The sequence below is a fragment of the Pinus tabuliformis genome, chromosome 6 (genome assembly GCF_031772625.1).
Source record: "Pinus tabuliformis cultivar Carrire ecotype Pingquan chromosome 6, CPIR1, whole genome shotgun sequence".
In the NCBI taxonomy this organism is placed as follows: Eukaryota; Viridiplantae; Streptophyta; class Pinopsida; order Pinales; family Pinaceae; genus Pinus; species Pinus tabuliformis.
The window spans coordinates 806,750,551-806,772,537 of NC_142292.1; the positions used below are offsets into that span (position 1 = coordinate 806,750,551).

The 21,987-nt window shown below is 38.4% G+C and overlaps 1 protein-coding gene across 1 annotated transcript in view; it reads left to right on the forward strand.

Moving 5' to 3' along the window:
* Positions 1–19,215, forward strand: part of LOC149261256 (ras-related protein RABE1c-like) — a 45,965-nt gene extending 26,750 nt beyond the window's left edge. Inside the window, exons 2-8 of the mRNA XM_089421916.1 lie at positions 17,218–17,290; positions 17,392–17,492; positions 17,647–17,712; positions 17,949–18,046; positions 18,176–18,238; positions 18,398–18,490; positions 18,602–19,215. Coding sequence (XP_089278042.1) covers positions 17,218–17,290; positions 17,392–17,492; positions 17,647–17,712; positions 17,949–18,046; positions 18,176–18,238; positions 18,398–18,490; positions 18,602–18,685 — 578 coding nt within the window. The 3' untranslated portion in view covers positions 18,686–19,215. The remainder of the gene's footprint in view (positions 1–17,217; positions 17,291–17,391; positions 17,493–17,646; positions 17,713–17,948; positions 18,047–18,175; positions 18,239–18,397; positions 18,491–18,601) is intronic.
* Positions 19,216–21,987: the final 2,772 nt, after the last annotated feature.

The window sequence follows — 21,987 nt, forward strand, 5'->3', positions numbered from 1 at the left end:
AGATTTATACATGAATTACTTTCTCTTGCCATAAAACAAAAGTGTCATGAACCAAAAGAAAAATAAGCTTCTCGTTTATGTTAAAAGATGGCAAGGTATTCAACACAATTGTGAGAATCTAGTGGTGAAGGTTAAACAACTAGTACCCAATTTTAGTTGCTACAAGCTAAGGATTCCAAAAACATTGCTACAAGCTATTGGGCCATTGGCCTACTACAAGTATACATATTAGTGGTCAACATGATCACTCTTCATCAAACTTATTACCACTATTAGACATGGGATCATCAATAAGAGCTACATAAACATCATCTGTCTTAGAGTTTGAGGACTCCTCAGACTCCTCTACAACCTCAGTAGTAGTAGTAGCAACAAAACTAGACCTAAAAAAGCACAAGTTGGTTGATCTACATGACTAGTGCTTTCCATTGGTTGTTTTTCTTTGCTTGATTTAGCTACTGGTTTTGGTTCCATTGGCATTACCAGATCGGCATTGGGACCAACCATCTTTAACTCCATAGCATTAATATCAAAATTAGGATCAAACTCAATTGATTGAGTCTCCTCCACCCATTTTGATGTTGGATCAACATCCTCCATTACAATGGGATATAGTTAAGGTTTTTTGTTCCTCAATTGGTTATCGTTAGTTGAAGGTTGTACGACACAAAGATGAGATCATTTAATCGTTTTTGTTCCAAACAATTTCTCTTCTTCTTGAGAATCCGATAAAAAATGGACCATTTGTGCAAACAACTAGAAGCATTTGCAAGTTTTGTTGAGGACGCTAATTGCAAACTTTTGCAATTGTTGCAAAATGACTCCCACTAATGTTTTGCAAAGACAAAAATTATAGTTAGTTCATTGTAGTACGCACATCAATGTAGATTATAAGTTTGGCTAAAAAAGCAAGTATTTATAGTTTGAATTGTAAATAATTGTTTTTTGTTGTTATTGATTTAAGATTCTAATGGCTCACAATGACTAAATACAAAACTAGATAACATTGTTTGAAATGTGAATTAAGTCCTGTCATAGTTTGTGACAAGGGAAACCAGTACTGTTGACAATGGACAATGGTCCAGGTCTATCAAAATTATAAACAACTATTATTGCTAAATTCATAACCACTGAAATAAGATTAACTATTAAAAGTAAAAAACATAAGCCAAAAGGTTGAATGAGACATCAAGTATTTGATGAAGTGATTGGGGTAAGATCTCGGGTACTGGTACTTGCTGGGGTTGGAGGTTTCAGGCCGCATTGGAGATGGCCTTCTATGTGAGCTGGCCGAGCATCTAGACTAACGAGACAAGTGTGCTGTTGGTGTTGAATTTGTTGAATATCATTTAGAAAGGAGATGATGTTGTTGTGGTCCTTGTCCTTTTCCTTCAGGATCTTGCTTAGGAGTGTCTTTATTTGCCAGTGGAGGGTAATGGAGTTAAGATATTGCCTCCATCTTTGCAGTCCTCGTGCTTTTCCTTCAGGATCCTGCTTAGGAGTATCTTTATTTGCTAGTGGAGGGTAATGGATTTAAGATGTTGCCTTCATCTTTCCCTGATATGCCTAGGGTTAGGAACACAATAAGCTATTTCAGCTTTGATTTTGGAATCAAAGTAAGCTTGGCCATCACTAGTGGTCAAGGTTTCTAGTTGGTAGATTTCCTCTTGGATTTCTAGAGGAGTGTAGGAGTGGAAAATAGCTGCATTATTTTGTCCCCGGGATTGAGCTTGCTGCCTACCTTGAGGGTCTTTGCCACTAGATCACTTGCGACAACATATCCTCTGGCAAGGCATGGTACGTTGGGTCACAATAGGCCAAAGTGAGGATGACCCATAAAGACAAAGAAACCAAGAAGACCGTAAGATAGAATATAGAGTAAAAAGGGTGCCCAATAAAGACTTAGCTTCTGGGGAGGTTTAGAGTGGACTCTAACAAGACGAAACAACAATTTAATGGAGATGGAGGGACTCCAAGCAGGGTTTGACAACCATAAGAAACCAAAAATACCAATACCAATGCACATAACCAAAGCACTTTGAAGACAATGAACCAATAGCCACCATGTAAAAGCTATCAAATTGAAAGAGTTGAAGGAGTTGTATAGGTTGGTCATAGAACAAATTATTGAGCAATGGTCGGTTCGCTAGGCTTGGAAATGCTTCAGGTTGATTACAAGCCTTTGCCGGTCATTGCCTCGCTTGCTCGAGCTTTCATCGTAGCCACCACCAATGTCCCAAGGGTTGCCTACTCTGCCATTGTTGTCTTATTCCTCTCACGGATGCTCGACGCTAGGTGCATGCAGTGAAGGCTAGCGTTCTCAGAGTTAGAACCACCTTGCAATGCAGCTGAGCCAGTGCCATGGGAGAGAGCTTTCTTTTGAAGAGTTGAATCACAAGAAATGCCACATGACATGGGGTTGTGATAGTAGAAGTTAAGCTCCACATAACATGCTCCACGGGTGAAATATCCCACTTGTGGCGCGGAATGCGTAAACACACTAGAACAACACGGAGCTAAGGTTACCCAGCCAGGAGCTTGCATATAGAGAACAGGTTGCCATATGATTGTGAAGGGAATGAATACTAGTTAACATGTGTGATTGCATGGGGTGGAATAGCCACACAATTACCTCTTAAATGCGATGGGAGGTGATGGGGAGGTTGACTCACCCCCTCGTCCTCTCCATTGACTTGAATTCCAACACGCTGATTGGGGAGTAAACAATTGAACTTAAAAAAAAACAAATTGGAATTGCTTACTTGGTTGATCCACATCTCTTGCCATCTTTGCCAGAGGTACTTGAGGCCTTAGTGAAAAGACATATGTTTATGCATTTCTAACTGTTCAGACTCATTAGGGACCAGGTGCTCAAGCGTCGTACAAATCTTCGCTGACCTCCCCAAGTCGATATTCTCTTAACTGAGCTCTATAATGTTACTTTGGGTTTAGGAAGTGACTGGTTGCATGTATTGGACGATGGAGTTGATTGTTCCATCTATTGTCAATTTCTCTAAAATCGACCCATATTTATCTACTTTATCATTGTAGGCTCCCTATATTTGCTCCTTTGCTTGATCCATAGCCTCATAGATGTAGCCCATGGCCAATTTTTCCCCATACACTACTTGTAATGCCTTAACAAGAGGTTCGCCAATTTTCACAACCTCTATAGACTTATTTTTGGTGTATTTGCCATCTTGTCTAAGAGCCCACCAAGATGAATTCCATTCATCACAAGAAAAACTTTTTCTGCAAGTTTTGTTTATGAGAATTGAGAAATTGCAAGCGAATTGCAAATCTTGTAATGGGGGGCATAACAAGCTCCTTGCTCTCAGTGTTTTTGCTCATTAGGCTCAACACCCATGAGTGGTCATAGATGTATTTTGTGATACCCTTGGCATGCAGTATAATGTTCTTTACCTACTCCCCTTTGCTTATGTCCTCAAGCTTAAGGCCTATGCAATGTGCAACACATGGGGTCTAAAACATGGACCTATATTTAGACTCTAGCATCTTGCTAGCAAGAACATAGTTTGATGCATTATCTTGGATGACCTGCACAACATTTTACTTACTCATTGAATCATCTAATCCAAAACCTCAAATAGAAGGTTTGCATCCTTCACCCTATTAGATGCACTGGTTGGTTTAAAAGACATGGTTCCTTGGGGGCAAGAAATAAGGAAATTAATGATAGTGTGGTTCTTTCCATCAATCCATCCATTTGACATGATGGAACAACCTCTTTTAGTCCATGACTCTCTATACTCAATCAAACATTCTTCAACGGAAAAAAATGTTTTTGCAATAGACTTCCCCTCAAGTCATGCATACTAGGTCCTTTGAAGCCCTTTCTTGTAGATATAGCAGTGCCACATAGCCTGGTAATAAGGTGAGTGGGAAACATTAAAGGGGATATTTGCATCGTACCACCATTTGACAATGTATTGAAAAACAACTTCTTTGCATTTCTTTTTCCAATTGGTTATCCAAAGTGGGTTGAGTTAGACTTGATTGGGAGGAAGTGGTATTAGCAGAGGCAATGGTAGGGGAAGGTGTGAAATAACTCTTGATGTTCGTCTTCTTTTTACCTTTAGATTGTTGGTTTTGAATGCAAGACCTAGGAGTAGAAGGAACATAACAAAAGGGATCATGGACATTGGTGGAAAGGATAGAAGAGGAGTCTTGACTCTTAACTCAAAATCTTTGCAACCACCTACTCTCATGGCTTGTACTCAATCAAACATTCTTCAATGGGAAAAAACTGTTTTTGTTATAGACTTCCCAGGGGTCATGGACATTGGTGGAAGGGATAGAAGAGGAGTCTTAAATATCAAAATCTTTGCAACCACCTACTCTCATGGCTTGTACAAGTTCCTTCTTCCTTGCAATTTCTTCTTGGATAACCTTCTCAAACCTCTCAATAAATTCTAGCGTATTAGGCCCTACTAGGTCCTTTGAAGCCCTTTCTTGTAGATATGGCAGTCCCACATAGCTTGGTAATAAGGTGAGTGGGCAACATTAAAGGGGATATCTGCGTCGTACTGTCATTTGACATTGTATTGAAAAGCAACTTATTTCCATTGCTTTTTCCAATGGTTATCTAAAGTGGGTTGAATTAGAATTGATTGGGAGGACGTTGCATTAGTAAAGGCAGTGGTAGGGGAAGGTGTGAAATAACCCTTGATTTTCATCTTCTTTTTTTACCTTTAGATTTTTGGTCTTGATTGCAAGACCCAGTAGTAGAAGGAACAAAATGAAAAGGTTCATGGACATTGGTGGAAGGGATAGAAGAGGAGTCTTAAATCTCAAAATCTTTGCAACCACCTACTCTCATGGCTTGTACAAGTTACTTCTTCCTTGAAATTTCTTCTTGGATAACCTTCTCAAACCTCTCAAGGAATTCTAGCCTATTAGGCCCTATCAGGTGATTTGGTGTTTTACATAGCTTTACTTGGGTCCTTATCCGAGCCAAGTGTTGTTTCAACATGTGAAAAACCCCCCCTCGCCCCCTCCCACACACACACACACATTTTTGGCAATATTTGCAAATCATTTTGCCATCAATCATACCACAATGAGGCCATGCCATATCCTTTGCTTTTGGTGGCATGGCGGTTGATGAGATGCTTGAAATTTGTAAAGAAAATAAATTCGCAAATTAAAAAAATGTAGCTAAGTAAAATGGAAAACCTAAGATAAATTTGGGAAAAGAAATTGGGAAAATCTAGCCTATATAGGATGATTTTTAAAACTTGAAAACTGCAAATTGGAACTTGAAAGAGAAAAAAAGCATGGACAACAATGAGATATGGATTTCTTCAAGTGAAAAGCCTTACACAAAAATGAAAACTAGCTGCCTTGGCCTCCTTTTGAAGATGCCAACTCCACTAGACAGCTCCAAAGCAACTCCAAGATGACAAACACAACCTAAACCCTTTGCTATTACATTGCTCCTGCAAAAACTTATGACTCTCCAATCTCACAATGAAGATTGCAAATGAGATGTGAGACAAATGAGATGGGGAATGGTTTTATAGACTTGGAGGGGCTATTTTTGAGGGAAACAACCTTTAGTTTTCAAAAAATACCACTCACAACTAGCCTAAACTGCCATGTGTGGGTTTGCGGTTGCTCACGTGCAAGTGGTTAATGAATCGATCGTGTTATGATGGGATCGGTTGGTTCATGTATTTGGTACCAAACCGGTTGGTTCATGTTCGGTCTAGTATCAAATCGTGGTCTTCCTTGGCCCAAACCAGTGTCATTGGTAGGGTTGGCCTTCGAGCCTAATGAATTGGTCGGTTTGGCAAGGTATCAATTCAACTTGGTTGGGTTTTAAAACTATGTTTATAATAGTGAATACAAAGTCTTCTTCTAGACACGTCATCAAATGTAAATAGACAGTTCCTCAACCCACAATACTTCCAGAGTTTGGTGCCAAGACTTTTTTGACTTGGTACCTTTTGTAGCCTTGTCTTACTTTTGCATCAAATTTGGAGTTTTGTGGACTTCACAGAGGGGGGGGGATTGACATATGTTTTTGGCTCATTGTTCATCAAAATCTATGGCTTTATCTAGCGCTCTTCATTAGGATTGATATTGATTTGTGGGGTCATAGATCTTTTTGAACATGCAAGTATTTTGAGGGACTATCTTCATCCTTTTTGATACTCTTTGGATGATCCTGACCACCTCTCATCGAATAGGCAAGAGTTGAACTGGATTATTTCTAATGGCATTTATAGACAATTTGTTTAGTCACTTGGACAAACCCATAGGGGGGTGGGCTTTGTTGAAGATGGCTTTCTATGTGGAACATTATATGGATGTGAGGGATAAAATTTGTGCGAAACCTTCTTACACACTCCATTGGTTGCATACTCTTAATATTTTCTTTGGGTAGGTTTTGTGTGTGTTTTGCTTGTTTTCAAGTGGAGACATATCATGATCACTAATTTGACCTAGTTAGGATTTGTGAGCTTATGCCATCTGTGAGAGGTCTAGAGAGATAAGCTTTTTATTTTGATACTCTTTGCATGATCCTGGCCACCTCTCATCGAATAGGAAAGAGTTGAATTGGATTATTTCTGGCGATATTTACAAATGATTTGTATAGTCACTTGGACAAATCCATAGGGTGGGCTTTGTTTGAAGATGGCTTTCTATGTGGAGCACTATATGGAGGTGAGAGATAAAATCATTGCCAGACCTTCTTACACATTCCATTGGTTGCATGCTCTTCATATTCCCTTTGGGTAGGTTTCAAGTGTGTTCTAGTAGACTTAAAATGGGGGAGACATCACCAATTTGACTGGTTAGGATTTGCGAGCTATGCCATCTTTGAGAGGTCTATAGAGATGAGGTTTGTTAGGATATTCCGACACATAGGATATAGTTAAGTTCAACTTGGTCTAGCATAGAGTTAGGTTAGAGTTAGGTAAAGTGTGTTTCTTTACCGTTGTACATATTGTAACTTACAATCCGACGGTCACGATATGTAGTGATCCGACGGTTCACTCTCACCTCGGTATTATCGACACTTGATCCGTGGCTTGACACCCGATTGGTCCATGAGTTCTATTTAAAGCGCATGGAGGGTCATTGTTCGAGTAATCCGTGCATGAGAGAAGCTTATGTAAATTTTCATTCTTTGATTAATAAATTGTCTGTACCCACGTTGGGACAGGCCGTGGACTGTTTCCCTCCTTGCACTCTGAGGGTTTTAACCACGTCAAAATACTGGTGTATTGATTTGAGATCTGGTTGTGAGCGGTGTCCTTTTGGTATTCTTTCTGAGGAACTTACCCTGTAAATTCCTACATGGTATCAGAGCTATTTGAGGGCCGCGTCCGTTGGTGATCCAAATCTGAAGCCGGTAGAACTGCATGCGGCTGTCGTTTCCTAGATCTGCTGTTTCTGACTGCTTTCGGGCCGAGAGGACTGCTCTGTTGCGTTCGGAGCATCTATTTCAGTGAGGAACCCCTTTCGTTTCACGCGAAAAGGTTTCCGGTAGCCCTAGCTGCGTCATTTTTCAGATCGGGAGGTATACAGTGTTTTTTTTGCAGTTTACTGTCATTTTCTCTCTGCTTATTTCGGTTTCGGTTTATTTAGCCTTTTTTTTTTTTTTTCCCGGATCTATACCTTTCATTTCTGCGTATGCTCTTTGCCCTGCGACTCTGTGCGATCTGGGCAAATCAGAAACAGAAAGAAAGGATTTTTCTCATGCGTATGCTCTTTTCCCTGCACCTTAGTGTGATCTTGGAAAATCAGAAACATTGAGAAAAATATTTAGTTTTTCGGTTAAAAGCTAACTTTGAGATTTTTTTTTAAAATTCTAGTTTTTTGGCTAAAGCTAACTTTGAGCCGTAAGGTTCGTTTTTCTTTGCATATTCGTGTTGGGTTTTGTGTTTTGTGTTTTGTAGGGGAAAAGAGCCTTCCCAAGGCAAGCACGCAAATCGAGGCCTCCCCCTCTCTCTCTCTCTCTCTCTCAAATATTTTGTATAGATCAATTGGTTCAAAGACTTTTTAAGAGAGTAGAGGTCTTGGGTTCAAGTCTCCATTTTGTGGGGGCGGATTTTTTCATTCCCGCACATTCGCGCACTTTGCCGGCAACGTCAACAATTTTTTTTTCAAAAAGCCATAACTTCTTCATCCGGAAGCCTTTTTCAGAGCCGTTTTTTTTAAAACCGCCTATTTTTTCGAGATCTATCCATTGGACCACTTACTTTCAGCATCTTCAGCTTCAGTTTTTTTTCAAAAAATGGAAAGTCCATGCCAAGTCATTCTTGACAGCACTAACTACTTCCAATGGGTAGCCTACATGGGAGATTTACTTAGAAGTAAAGGTCTCTTCAGAATAGCCACAGACCAAGAGAAGAAACCCAAAGATGAAGACAAGGCCGAAAAATGGGAAAATAGACAAGATCAAGCACGTGGTTTGATAGGAATGTCTGTTTCTCCTGATCTTAGATTCCACATTGCAGAAATTGAAACTCCTCATGAAGCATTAGAAAAACTTGCTAAAGTTTTTGGGATTAAAAATGAAATTAGAGCCCATCAACTTGAGAATGAGTTGCTTACTTTGGATCCTAATAATTTTTCTTGCATTGAAGATTTCTTGTCCAAATTCAAGACCCTTAGATATCTCTTGGAAGGTGTTAAAGTTAAGAAAGAAGATGGTAACCTTATTTATTCCATCCTTACTAAGTTGGGACCAGCCTACTCTGTATTTGTTTCCACTTTCCATTCTACAAGGGAAGCTTTCATTTGTCAAGGCAAAGACTACAAACCCCCTTCCTTTGACTCCTTTTGTGATTCCTTAATAAGAGAACAAGAAAAACTCTTACACCTTGGTCTTCTTAATCTTGGAAACTCTTCCTCGAAAGCGTTAGCCGCCCAGCAGCAACCAAATTCAAAGAATCCTAAGAAGTCTTATCCTCAAAGGAATGGTCCTAAACCAACTCAGCCTCAAGATGAAAGATCATTTCAGCAAAATGACAAGACCAATAAAAACAAATGGAAGAGGACTGACAGACATTGTAACTTTTGTAATCGAGATGGCCACTTAGAATCTAAATGCTTTAAGAAGATGGAAGCCTTGGAAGCCGCAATGAAGAAACATAACATCCATCTGGAGCCTACTTCAACTTCAACTTCCGGAACGGCACTTTCTGCATGTCATCGTCAATCATCTCAGTCTGGTTATGCATTAAATGTATCTTCTTCTTCTTCTCATTCTCATGAGTGGCTCATTGATTCTGGAGCCTCTTGTCACATGGCCAAAAACCAAGCCATGTTTTCTTCTTTAAATGATTGTAACACCAAAAATATATATGTTGGTGATGATAGATCTCTTAATGTTGTAGGGACTGGAACTGTTCATCTAGACAATGGTCAGTTCAATGATGTATTATGTGTTCCAAACTTATCCTGCAACCTTCTATCTGTCTATCAGATAACTCATTCAGGTGAAGGTAAAATTGTTGAATTTTCACCTCATGATGTTGTAATCAAGGATCTAAAAGATCCTAAACAGATTCTAGCTACTGGTCTTGCTGATGATTCCAAAAGGTTGTATAAGTTTCACAACTTTGGGTCATCCCATCTTCCCTCAGTATTTGTTGCTCATAATGATGAAGTGAGCAAACTTTGGCATGAGCGGTTTGGTCACTTAAACTATCGCTCCCTTCAGCATCTATGTAAAGAAAATATGGTGACAGGTCTTCCTATGGTATCTTGCAAAGATGGTGTTTGTTCCGGATGTGTACTCGGAAAACATCATCGGGACAGTTTTGACAAACGTGCCTCTTGGCACGCCTCAGCCCCTTTACAGCTTGTGCACAGTGATTTATGTGGTCCTCTTCCTGTTGCTTCATTCTCTGGCTGCAAGTACTTCTTAACTTTCATTGATGATTTCTCTAGACGCACTTGGGTATACTTCTTAAAACTCAAGAGCGAAGTATTTAGCACTTTTTTGGCCTTCAAAGCATTTGTTGAAAAACAATCTGGACATCAAATTCTTAAGCTAAGAACTGATAATGGTGGAGAATATGTTAAAAACGCATTCATCAACTTTTGCACCGAAAATGGAATTCAAATGCAACATACTGTTCCATACACTCCACAACAAAATGGTGTAGCTGAAAGGAAAAATCGCACCTTAAAGGAAATGGCTAATTGTATGCTGCAATCTAAAGGACTCAGTCTTAGTTTTTGGGCCGAAGCAATTAATTGTGCAAATTATATAATCAATCGCACTCCTACTAAGGTTCTAGAGAATATCACTCCAGAAGAAGCTTGGAGTTCCATTAAACCAGATGTAAGTCACTTTCGTGTGTTTGGAAGTGAAGCATGGGCCCATATTCCAGATGAAAAGCATAAAGCTTTAGAACCTAAGAGTGAGAAATGTACTTTTGTTGGATATTCTGAAGATGTAAAAGGTTATAGACTTATTCCATTTAAGTCCAAAAATGTTATCATTAGAAGAGATGTAAAATTTGATGAAAATAAATCGGCCTGCGAGCCTAGTCCGGCGGATGTGCCACCTCTTCCTATCTCTTCTATCTTTGAAAACATTTCTTCTTCTGATGATGAAAGCGAGGATGATAATCCTCCCCCACCTTCTCAGGATCCTCAACTTCCAAGATGGGTCCGTGCTACTCGGGATGCAGCAGGTGATCTTGCCGGTGATCCTACAGATCAGCGACGTACACGTTCTCAGTTTGAAAGAGCCTCTTCTTTACTGGCTCAAGCTCCAGTAAATCATGATCCTGACACTTTTGCAGAAGCTTCAGGCCATCCACATTGGGAAGCAGCTATGAATGAAGAATATCATTCATTGATGACAAATGATACATGGGATCTTGTTCCTCTACCAAAGGGACGCAAACTTGTTAGATGCAAATGGGTTTACAGAACCAAGTATGGACCAGATGGGAAAGTTGATAAACATAAAGCTCGTCTAGTTGCTAAGGGCTTTTCACAGGTTGAAGGCATTGACTACACTGAAACCTTCTCTCCAGTTGCCAAAATGAACTCTATCCGCCTTGTTCTTTCCCTTGCTGCCTCTTTAAAATGGGAAGTCCATCAAATGGATGTTAAATCTGCCTTCTTGCATGGGGACTTGCAGGAAGAAATCTATATGGAACAACCCATTGGCTTCATACAAACAGACTCCAGCCTCGTTTGTCGACTTAAGAAATCCCTTTATGGCCTCAAGCAAGCTCCTCGGGCTTGGTATGCCAAAATGGATAGCTTTCTTTTAGAATCTGGCTTTTCTAGGTGTCATTCTGACAATACTGTCTACACCAAGAAAGTGGGCAACTCTCTTATCATCCTTGTTCTTTATGTTGATGATCTTATTCTTACTGGTAGTGATCCCAACCTTATAAACCATGTGAAGTCCAGCCTTAAAAAGAAATTTGAAATGACAGACTTAGGACACTTACACTATTTTCTCGGTCTTCAAGTCTTGCAATCCCAAGAAGGTATTTTCCTTTCCCAGTCCAAGTATGCTTGTGATATTCTTCGTCATTTTCACATGGAAGACTGTAAGCCAGCCCCTTCTCCCTTTCAGTCTGGAGTCAAACTTTCAGTCTCTTGTACTTCTCCTGAAGTTGATGCTACCTTATACCGTCAACTTGTCGGAAAACTCTTGTATTTAACCCATACTCGTCCTGATCTTTCCTTTGCTGTTGGCCTTGTTGCTCGTTTTATGCAAAACCCCCGTGAAAGTCATTGGAAAGCAGCTAAAAGAATACTTCGTTATGTTCGAGGTACAGTACAGTTTGGGATTCATTACAGTGCCAAAGCAGCTCCTCTGTTAGTTGGTTTCACTGATTCTGATTGGGCTGGTGACCTTGATGATCGGAAGTCTACTGCCGGTTATGTCTTCACTCTTGGTTCAGGACCTATTACATGGGCTTGTAAGAAACAGGCTGCCATTTCTCTTTCGTCAGCAGAAGCAGAGTATCGTGGTGCCGTGGAAGCTAGTAAGGAAGCCTTGTGGCTTCGTCAGATCCTATCAGAGTTTGGCTTTGAGCAGCAGCATCCAACCACACTTTGGTGTGATAATCAAAGTGCCATTCAGCTATGCAAAGATCCAGTCCAGCATCAGCGCAGCAAACACATTGAACTACACATGCACTTCATCAGAAAGCTCATTCATGACCATGTTCTTGAAGTGCAATATTGTCCAACAGATGATCAGGTTGCAGACATCTTCACAAAGGCTCTCACAGAGGCGAAGTTCACTAAACTTCGATATATGCTTGGAGTTCAGGAAGTTGTCACTAAGGGGGGATAGGCTCTAGTGCCTCCTTCCTTCTCCTATTGTGTCATATTTGTAAATCCTTCAATCCTATCCCAAGTTGTTCTTAAGGGGGGATGTTAGGATATTCCGACACATAGGATATAGTTAAGTTCAACTTGGTCTAGCATAGAGTTAGGTTAGAGTTAGGTAAAGTGTGTTTCTTTACCGTTGTACATTTTGTAACTTACAATCCGACGGTCACGATATGTAGTGATCCGACGGTTCACTCTCACCTCGGTATTACCGACACTTGATCCGTGGCTTGACACCCGATTGGTCCATGAGTTCTATTTAAAGCGCATGGAGGGTCATTGTTCGAGTAATCCGTGCATGAGAGAAGCTTATGTAAATTTTCATTCTTTGATTAATAAATTGTCTGTACCCACGTTGGGACAGGCCGTGGACTGTTTCCCTCCTTGCACTCTGAGGGTTTTAACCACGTCAAAATACTGGTGTATTGATTTGAGATCTGGTTGTGAGCGGTGTCCTTTTGGTATTCTTTCTGAGGAACTTACCCTGTAAATTCCTACAAGGTTTTCATTTTTTGATGCCCATTTACTATGAGATTCAAGGTTGGTTCCATTGTCTCGATAGTGGGGCACAAACCCTGAGATATATCAACTTGAGATGGTTGGCCTTGTACATGAAGGAGGCCCTCAGGTTTCTCTCCCATCCTCTTCTTCAACGTCCTCTTATATGAAATTTTGCCTGGAGGATTACTTCCTTTCTCAAAGTGATCGCTTCAGCTAGGGGCGTTAAGAGACAAATTGATAACAACATGGCTTCATACCCTAGAATAAATCAAACCCAAGGGACGTCCTCACATCCCAAAGGGCCCAATGGTAGTGCCAGTCCAAATCTCATATCAATAGGCATGTGGGATCATCTAAGACCATATGGCCATTGACCTCTTCTAGAAAGTAGCACACTACGTAACACGATTCATTTTCCAATTCTTCTTCTAGATAACCTTTTGTATTGAGTTTGTTCATTCAACCTTTAGATGTTAGGAGAGATGCACCATGACTCATTTGCATCATTATTTGTATTCCAGCTTTCGAAGTCTAGAGTTTTCCAGACTTTTAACATTATGTTGATACTTTAGTATTTGTATCTTGCTTTTTACAAGAGTTGTTTTGTCGCGTTTGCTTTGTAATGGTATGATTATACCCAACAGTCCCATTGACCTACTTTAATGGTCATTTATTTACATGCAGTTTGTATAGCCACCTAGACAAACCCATAGGGTGGGCTTTGTTTGAAGATGACTTTCTATGTGGAGCACTATGTGGAGGTGAGGGATAAAATCATTGCCAAATCTTCTTACACACTCCATTGGGTGCATACTCTTTGTATTTCCTTTGGGCAGGTTTCAAGTGTGTTCTAATAGATTTTAAGTGGAGACATATCACTAATTTGACTGGTTAGGATTTGTGAGCTATGCCATCTTTGAGAGGTCTAGAGAGATAAGCTTTTCATTTTTTGATGCCCATCTACTATAAGATTCAAGGTTGGTGGTTCCATTGTCTCTTTAGTGGGGCACAAACCCTCATATATATCAATCTGAGATGGTTGGTCTTGTACATGAAGGAGACTCTCTGGTTTCACTCCTGTGCTCAACCTCTTCTTATATAAACTTTTGCCTAGATGATTTGTTAAAATTGGAAACTAGGGCCAAACTCCTTGTGGCTCAGCTTACTTATGGCAGCTGATATTTTTATTGGATCCCTCTCGTCGAGAGGTGTAGGATTAATCTAAAGATCATCTGATTCCGATAAATATTTATGGAGATATGAATTTATTTTGATTATGGAATTATTATCAAGCCGACCAGCAACTTATGTAGGCTCAAGAAGCCCAAAGGTCATGTCTATTCAACCTCTACGTTTGAGTATAAATATAGAGGACTTGAAGTCATTTTGCAACACACACACACTCTTTATGTGATCTCCTCTCCACATCTTGGGTTTTTGGTGAAGGAGAGACACAAAAGAGTAAGTTGGGCTAAGTGTATGATGCCCTGGCCGCAGGTCATAAAGATTCTTATACACAGATCATGGAGACCTTATACACTGTACATATACGCTGCTCATAGTGAATGATATATGCTGTTCATAGTGGATACGCTGTGGATGTTATACGCTGGTTTCACGCAGTCATAACAAATATGTTTATGCAGTCATGGGAGATATTCACGCAGTCAAGGTTCACACTGTCATCGGAGATATTCACGCAGTCAATGTTCACACTGTCATCGGAGATATTCACGCAGTCAATGTTCACGCTGTACATGTTGACACTAATACGCATATCAATGAGTCTCATATATGCTGTACATGATGACACTAATACGCAGTTATAGAAACTTTTATGTACAGATCATGAAGATACATATCCGCAGCAAATGAGGGACGCTAATACGCAGTCATGAAGACTCATGACCTTGAAGACAGATATGCTGTCAATGATGTCATCCTAACATAGTTGTAGAGACACTTATACACTGGTATATAGATAAACTTATATGCTGGTACGAGGGACACTAATATGCAGTGATGGGAGATATGTTCACACAATCATTGTCATGAGAAACATGTTCATGCAGTTAGAAGAGACATGTTCATCCTTTGCTCATGGATTGACATATAGCCGCTGCCATAATAATTGAGATCACATATACATCTGCGGCTCAATATTATGACCTGTTCAGGTACTATGACTTGATGGGCAGTAATGTTGATAGCAGTCAATGGTATAATCTAGAATGGAATTGTGTCCGCATATTCATTGACATGGCATGGCATAACATGGCATGGAAGGCACACTATGTATAATGGCAGTGGACAACATGATGTATATCATGAGCAACATGATGTATGGACAACATGATGTAGATCATGAGCAGCATGAGTATGGGCAACATAGTGATGAGAGCAGGAGCAGCATGATGATGCATGATGCAACATGATGGTACTACACGGTAAGGTGCAGCAAATGGACGAGATGCAGCACTATGATAGGTGAAGGAGTCACCTTAGAGAATCAGTTGAAACAATATGTCTTCAACTAATCTCTGCTAGACTGACTTGACATTATTTTTACTAATGTTTATGTTATTCTATTTTATTCATTTTTATATCTTATTTTGGTTTGACTTTGACCTTTATTGAAGTAATCTTATTTTTGCTTTCACCATGGCCATATATATGTTATTTTTTTGGTTTGTCTTTATTCTGACTATTTATTGTTGCTTCCCTCTTATTCCCTTATGCTTTCTTATATGATCCTTGCTTCTTTTTTTCTTTATTTTTTGTTCCAAATAAAACCTTGCGGATGGTACTTAGTGTAAACCTGTTGGTGCTGATTACACACCTGATCTGGTAGGGGCATCGAGTGAGGTGTGCAACAGTGGCAGTCATTTGGAGGATCAACCCTGAGGCCTCTTACTACTCAAAGCATTCAACTACTCAATTGCCCACATGACTAAGTTTTTTATTTTATTTTCATTATTTTGTTTCTCACTTTTATTTTAATCCTCTCTAATTTGTATTTTGAGTTTTCTTGAGTTTGTCTTTTGGTAGATTTGAGATTAATCTCTTTTTGTTAACCTTCATTCAATTGTTTGGTTTTGTACATTTTTGTATGTATAGTGTGTTTTATATTTTGGTTTTTACCCCTTCCATCCAATTTGATTTTTTTACTTAAACATGATTTATAGAGGCTTCCTTTCCCAGTTGCAACCTGCTCTTTACTCTCTTACCTTTTTCTCCTGCTGGCAAGTGAAGTGTTTAATTTTTATTTATTTATTTAAATACTATTAATTCAAGGAAACCTCGCAGGAAAGTGTTTCAACTTATTTTTTTTTCAAGGAAAACCTTGCAGAAAGTCCAAGGGGATCAAGAAAGTTGAACCTTTGACCTCCCCAAGTCTGGGAGAGAGATCTCACATCCGGCTCATGACTGCTTAAGCTATCCTCTGGGGCTGTGCTTCAACTTTCAATTGAAATGGATTGGGTCTAAAACTTTATGTTGCGGTAAAATTAGAATTTCTTTGACAGCAAGAGATTGATTTTATCATTATCATTCTAAGAATTTGGTCTTCAGTATTTTATGTCAATGTTTTGAAACGGGCCAGACTGGTTCATTGTAAGGAAATGAAAGGATGAACTATCCCGACATAATTTGAAATTTCACACAAATGACTGAATGTGGTATATTTCAAGAAGATATGGATGATAACGAGATGGATGCTGTTGAATCTGATTATTTTATTTGTTGAATGTAAGTTTGGAATCCCAAAATGCACTACTTTGTAAGATTTTTCATTTCGTGTTGATTGGAATGATACGGGTGCAGATGGATTGATTTTTGACTTTCTCCTTGGATAGATTTTTTGTGACTCATTTTAGTATTTGGTCCACTGAGCTTTAGAGGTGAATAACTGAAAAGATGACCAACTCATAACTGGATTCTTCCAGTTTGCCAAATATCAAACAGGAAACAGAATAATTGTAATTAACCAAAGTAATTACCTTAACTGGAGTGGCTAAATCAATTGCATAGAACTGCAGCTAGAGCGGCTAAATCAATTGATTAAATCAATTGCATTTCCAGTTTTAATACATTGCATAGAACTGCAACTGGAGTGTCTAAATCAATTGCATTTCCAGTTTTAATACTTTGCATAACTGCAGCCTTACACTTGTTATTTAGACAACACAAGAACATTGTTTAACTTGTCAATTATTAATTTAATCTTGTGGTTTTTTTGAACTCCTCTATTTCAAGATGGATTTTATGCGTTATCTAATTTTAGAATCTGTGATGAAAGCATCATATATACAGGAGGAATTGTTTTCCTAAATTTTGATTATAAATTTGATACATCCATAATCTGTGCAGGTGTGGGTAAAAGTTGTCTCCTCCTCCGTTTTTCAGATGACTCTTTCACCACCAGTTTCATAACTACCATAGGGTATGACATTATAAGCTACGTAGTATTCATTACTACATTCATTCATAGTGCAAGTTTCCCTGAAGATAATTAATAATTTCTAACACAGATCATGTTTTCAGGATCGACTTTAAGATTAGGACTATTGAGCTTGATGGGAAGCGTATCAAATTGCAGATTTGGGATACTGCTGGTCAAGAGCGTTTCCGCACTATTACAACAGGTAGGTCCATAAGTAGCATTTTGATTTTATTTCTTATTGGAATTTGAATAGACTCTACTTGTGTGCCAACCTTGTTGGGCTAGTTATTGGTCTCAGGCATTTTTGTATGTTGGGTTCTACTTCTACGTCATACTGATAGACAATTACTTTGCAGCATACTATCGTGGTGCAATGGGCATTCTTCTGGTTTATGATGTGACTGACGAATCGTCTTTCAACAGTATCCATGTGATATGCTATAGCTCATGTTTACTTGTATTCCAATTTCAGTTCTAGCTTTTTGTCGTAAATTCTTCTTATGCCGTTTCATTGTTAAAGTTGACATTTGGAAAATATCCCATCTTAAAAAGGATTATGTAATAGCATGTTGCACCTTCAAACTCCCAATACAGGGTATATAAATATGGTAAACAAATTCTATATCTTAGTTTCATCCATAACCCATTTGCTCTCAAGACATTAGGAACTGGATTAGAAACATTGAGCAACATGCATCCGACAATGTGAATAAAATATTAGTAGGCAACAAAGCTGACATGGACGAGAGCAAGAGGGTAAGTTTGTTGATTTCATTCACAGCTGTTCTGTATTTCTCCAGCTATTATCAAAATTAATATGGTTGATTATTATTTGGTATATCATATATCTTTAATGATGAGTCACTGTTGCTTGGAAATTGTTAGGCTGTCACAACTGCACGGGGTCAAGCTTTGGCAGATGAGTTTGGCATCAAGTTTTTTGAAACTGTAAGATGTGAACTTTTTTATATGTTTTCTGTATTTTTGTATCATTTTGTCATTTGAAATAAGCAACATGTTTCTGATTTGTGAGTTGTGGACCTTTGGACCTGATTAACTTATTCCTTCCTAACATGCTGAAGAAAAAACATTAAATTTGTTTTACAGAGTGCCAAAACAAATTTAAATGTAGAACAAGTTTTCTTTACGATTGCAAGGGATATCAAACAAAGGCTTGCAGAAAGTGATAGTAAAGTTGAGGTATGTCAGGTTGTTGCATTCTTGTTTGGGTTGATCTGTAGTCTGACAATTATTTTTCCTTAAGTCGTAGTAATGAGTGGCGTGGCACAAAAATTCTTGGTTGTGTTGCAGCCCCCAACCATCAAGATCAGCAAACCAGACCCTGCAAAAGGTCCAGGAAAAGCTGCAGAAAGAACGTCTTGTTGCAATTCTTGAAATTGTACAGCATTTGTATTCAGCATGTGATATTCGCTGGGTAGCTATCAGTATGACGAGGGCGATACCAAATAAGGGGACCTGGGGATGATCATTATGTATCTACCAAGCTGCCAATATTTCAGCCATAGCCGATGATTTGAGAAATTTGTGGATGGATTAGTTGATTGATATTATCTGGTTTCGTCATGCATTAATCTAGTATGTTTTGGCATGACGAGGCATCTGAATCTGGCATCAACCACGTATTCTTTCTTTTTTCTTTTTGTTTTTTGAACACTTCTTTTGTAGGGAATTCTTTGAAATAACTCACTTATAACTAGAATGCCATGTGTCATTTATGAGTCTGGTCCATGTCCATGACTCATTGTTATGTTTCTTTGTGAGACATGGAAAAAGTGCTTTGTGGTGTTCTTTTTCTGTAGGACAAGTGAGATCAAATAGTAGAATGGAGCTTTACCATCATTATGTATTTTGTTTACAGGCTGGGATTTCTAACCTATATAAGTGTGATTTTAGCAAGGAAAGAATTTTCTTGCGGAGGTGAAACGATCTGATTGGGGTATTATGTCGTTATATGAATTTTGAATCTTTAACTAAACAAATTTTGTGTGAAAGCACCAAAACAGTTAGGTCAACAATTTTATTGGACTTGTTATTAATTTTTATTTTATGCCTAGGTGTGTGTCCTCCATATGTTACTTTTGAGGAGATATTAACATTACCGAGATTGTACTTTCCCTCTATTTTTGTGGTTGGAAATTGCCTCTAGTTATTTCATTTTTCATACCACGTTTTAATTATTGTTTTTTTAATTTATATTGGTTGTATATGCATTCTTGAAAATTGCTGTAGTTGTTGAAGTTCTTGAGATTGTGTGTATGAGGTGGGGGTGGAAATGGAGTTAGAAGGGTAAATTTTAAATTATTGGGAGCTTTAAAGATGTGGTATAAGACAGGATAGGTTGCTCTGTGATGTTATGGAATGGCACAAGTAATTGCAAGTTATATGATGTTATGAAGGAATGGAAGAAAACTATATACACTGTATACTTATTGTCATGCTAAACAATAGTCGAAATCTTCTTGATGTTTACAGTCATGTATACCCATTTTAAAGGTTACGGTGATGTGTGTTATAGTTCATGTTATATTATACATTAAAGTTCAGAGCAATATTTTAAAGCAAAACACATTAAACTTTGGTGAATTTTTGGTATTTGATAACAAAAAACTCTGCCCAAATCATTTTTTTTAATAGTGATCTTGCCCAATCTGATTTTGATACACCCTCCAGTCACACACCCATGAAACATGATGCTATTATTTAGTAACATCAAACTCTCAAACCAAAGGCAGTGTGTCTTTAATATGTATATTTTATATTTCAAAAGCAATAAAAGAAATATTGTTGGCGAGTTGGCCTAGTCAGTGGTCAAGAGCAAGTTTTCCAATTTTATGTGGTTGGCAACTTAATATTAGAGATTGTGCTAATGATAGTAAGTAAAACTTTGATAGCACATTATATTTTTCGATGGCTTGGAAAACTCCAAGGGTTTGGTTTCTATGTTATGACGGTGTCGTGAATTTTATTCTTCGGTACCTTCTCATTGATTGACCTTTCCCTCTTCATCGAAGCACTTTCCAAATTGTTGGTTGATTACATTTGCCATGGTATGCTCCCAATCAACACGTTTCCTTTAGCACAAATATAGGGTTTTGTGCTTCCTCTTTGTGTAATGTTTTCAACTGTTTGGTAATGGTTAAGATCTAACCCTTTGTTTGGGATGTTTTCTCTTTGGAAGATAATGGTCTTAAACTATTTTCTTAATCGAGTATTTTGAAGTCTTAGCACGAGGGTTTTGGTATAGTTTGATTGGTGCCTTGAGTTGCACCATTGGTTTGTAATGACTTGAAAATGAGTTCTAAATGTGTCAATCTCAAGGCTAGCAATGGCATGCTCAATACCAAAATCCATGCGCACCAATGTGTAGTGCTTTGTTGGTATGGGTTACAATGTTTTTCAAATGGATTGGAGTAGATTGTAAAGTTTGCTTAATATGTTTGTAGACCAACCATACCATAGGCTCTTATCAAATGTGTTTGTAGTAGAGTACTCATTGTGGAACATATTGTCTTCTTACCATTCAAGGATCCACTTCAAATGCTGCTTCTCTTTCTCAATTGTTTGAGAAATAATCTTAGTAAGCTTTTGGTAAAAGTTTGATAGCTAGACTATCGTGGGATTTTGATTTATCTGTTTCCAATCTTGTTTGTTTTTGTGGATAGTGAAATGCCATGGTATGCTCCCAATCAACACGTTTCCTTTAGCACAAATATAGGGTTTTGTGCTTCCTCTTTGTGTAATGTTTTCAACTGTTTGGTAATGGTTAAGATCTAACCCTTTGTTTGGGATGTTTTCTCTTTGGAAGATAATGGTCTTAAACTATTTTCTTAATCGAGTATTTTGAAGTCTTAGCACGAGGGTTTTGGTATAGTTTGATTGGTGCCTTGAGTTGCACCATTGGTTTGTAATGACTTGAAAATGAGTTCTAAATGTGTCAATCTCAAGGCTAGCAATGGCATGCTCAATACCAAAATCCATGCGCACCCATGTGTAGTGCTTTGTTGGTATGGGTTACAATGTTTTTCAAATGGATTGGAGTAGATTGTAAAGTTTGCTTAATATGTTTGTAGACCAACCATACCATAGGCTCTTATCAAATGTGTTTGTAGTAGAGTACTCATTGTGGAACATATTGTCTTCTTACCATTCAAGGATCCACTTCAAATGCTGCTTCTCTTTCTCAATTGTTTGAGAAATAATCTTAGTAAGCTTTTGGTAAAAGTTTGATAGCTAGACTATCGTGGGATTTTGATTTATCTGTTTCCAATCTTGTTTGTTTTTGTGGATAGTGAAATGCTAATCAAATGATAGAAAATATTAAACACATGAAATAGGAGACACAACATTAACTTCAATGGGTGCTTTTATCATTTTAAGGCAATGAATTGTTAAAAAGGGGATTGTTTGCATAGGATTAGCATCCTCCAATTAGGACCATGACCTAGCTTTTTCCATCCAATGTATGCATCCACTCACTCTTGTTAGGCTAAGGTAAGCTATGCTTGCTTTGTCTCCGTGGGGGTATAGCATGAGATACAATATAAGTTAAATTAAAGTGGAATGGTCTGTAGAGAAAAGTTAAAACCACACCTAATTGGGTAAACAATAATATCTTTTTCATAATGCATAAACAACTACTCACTCTTGTTGTGTGAAGGTGATCTACAAGTTATCAT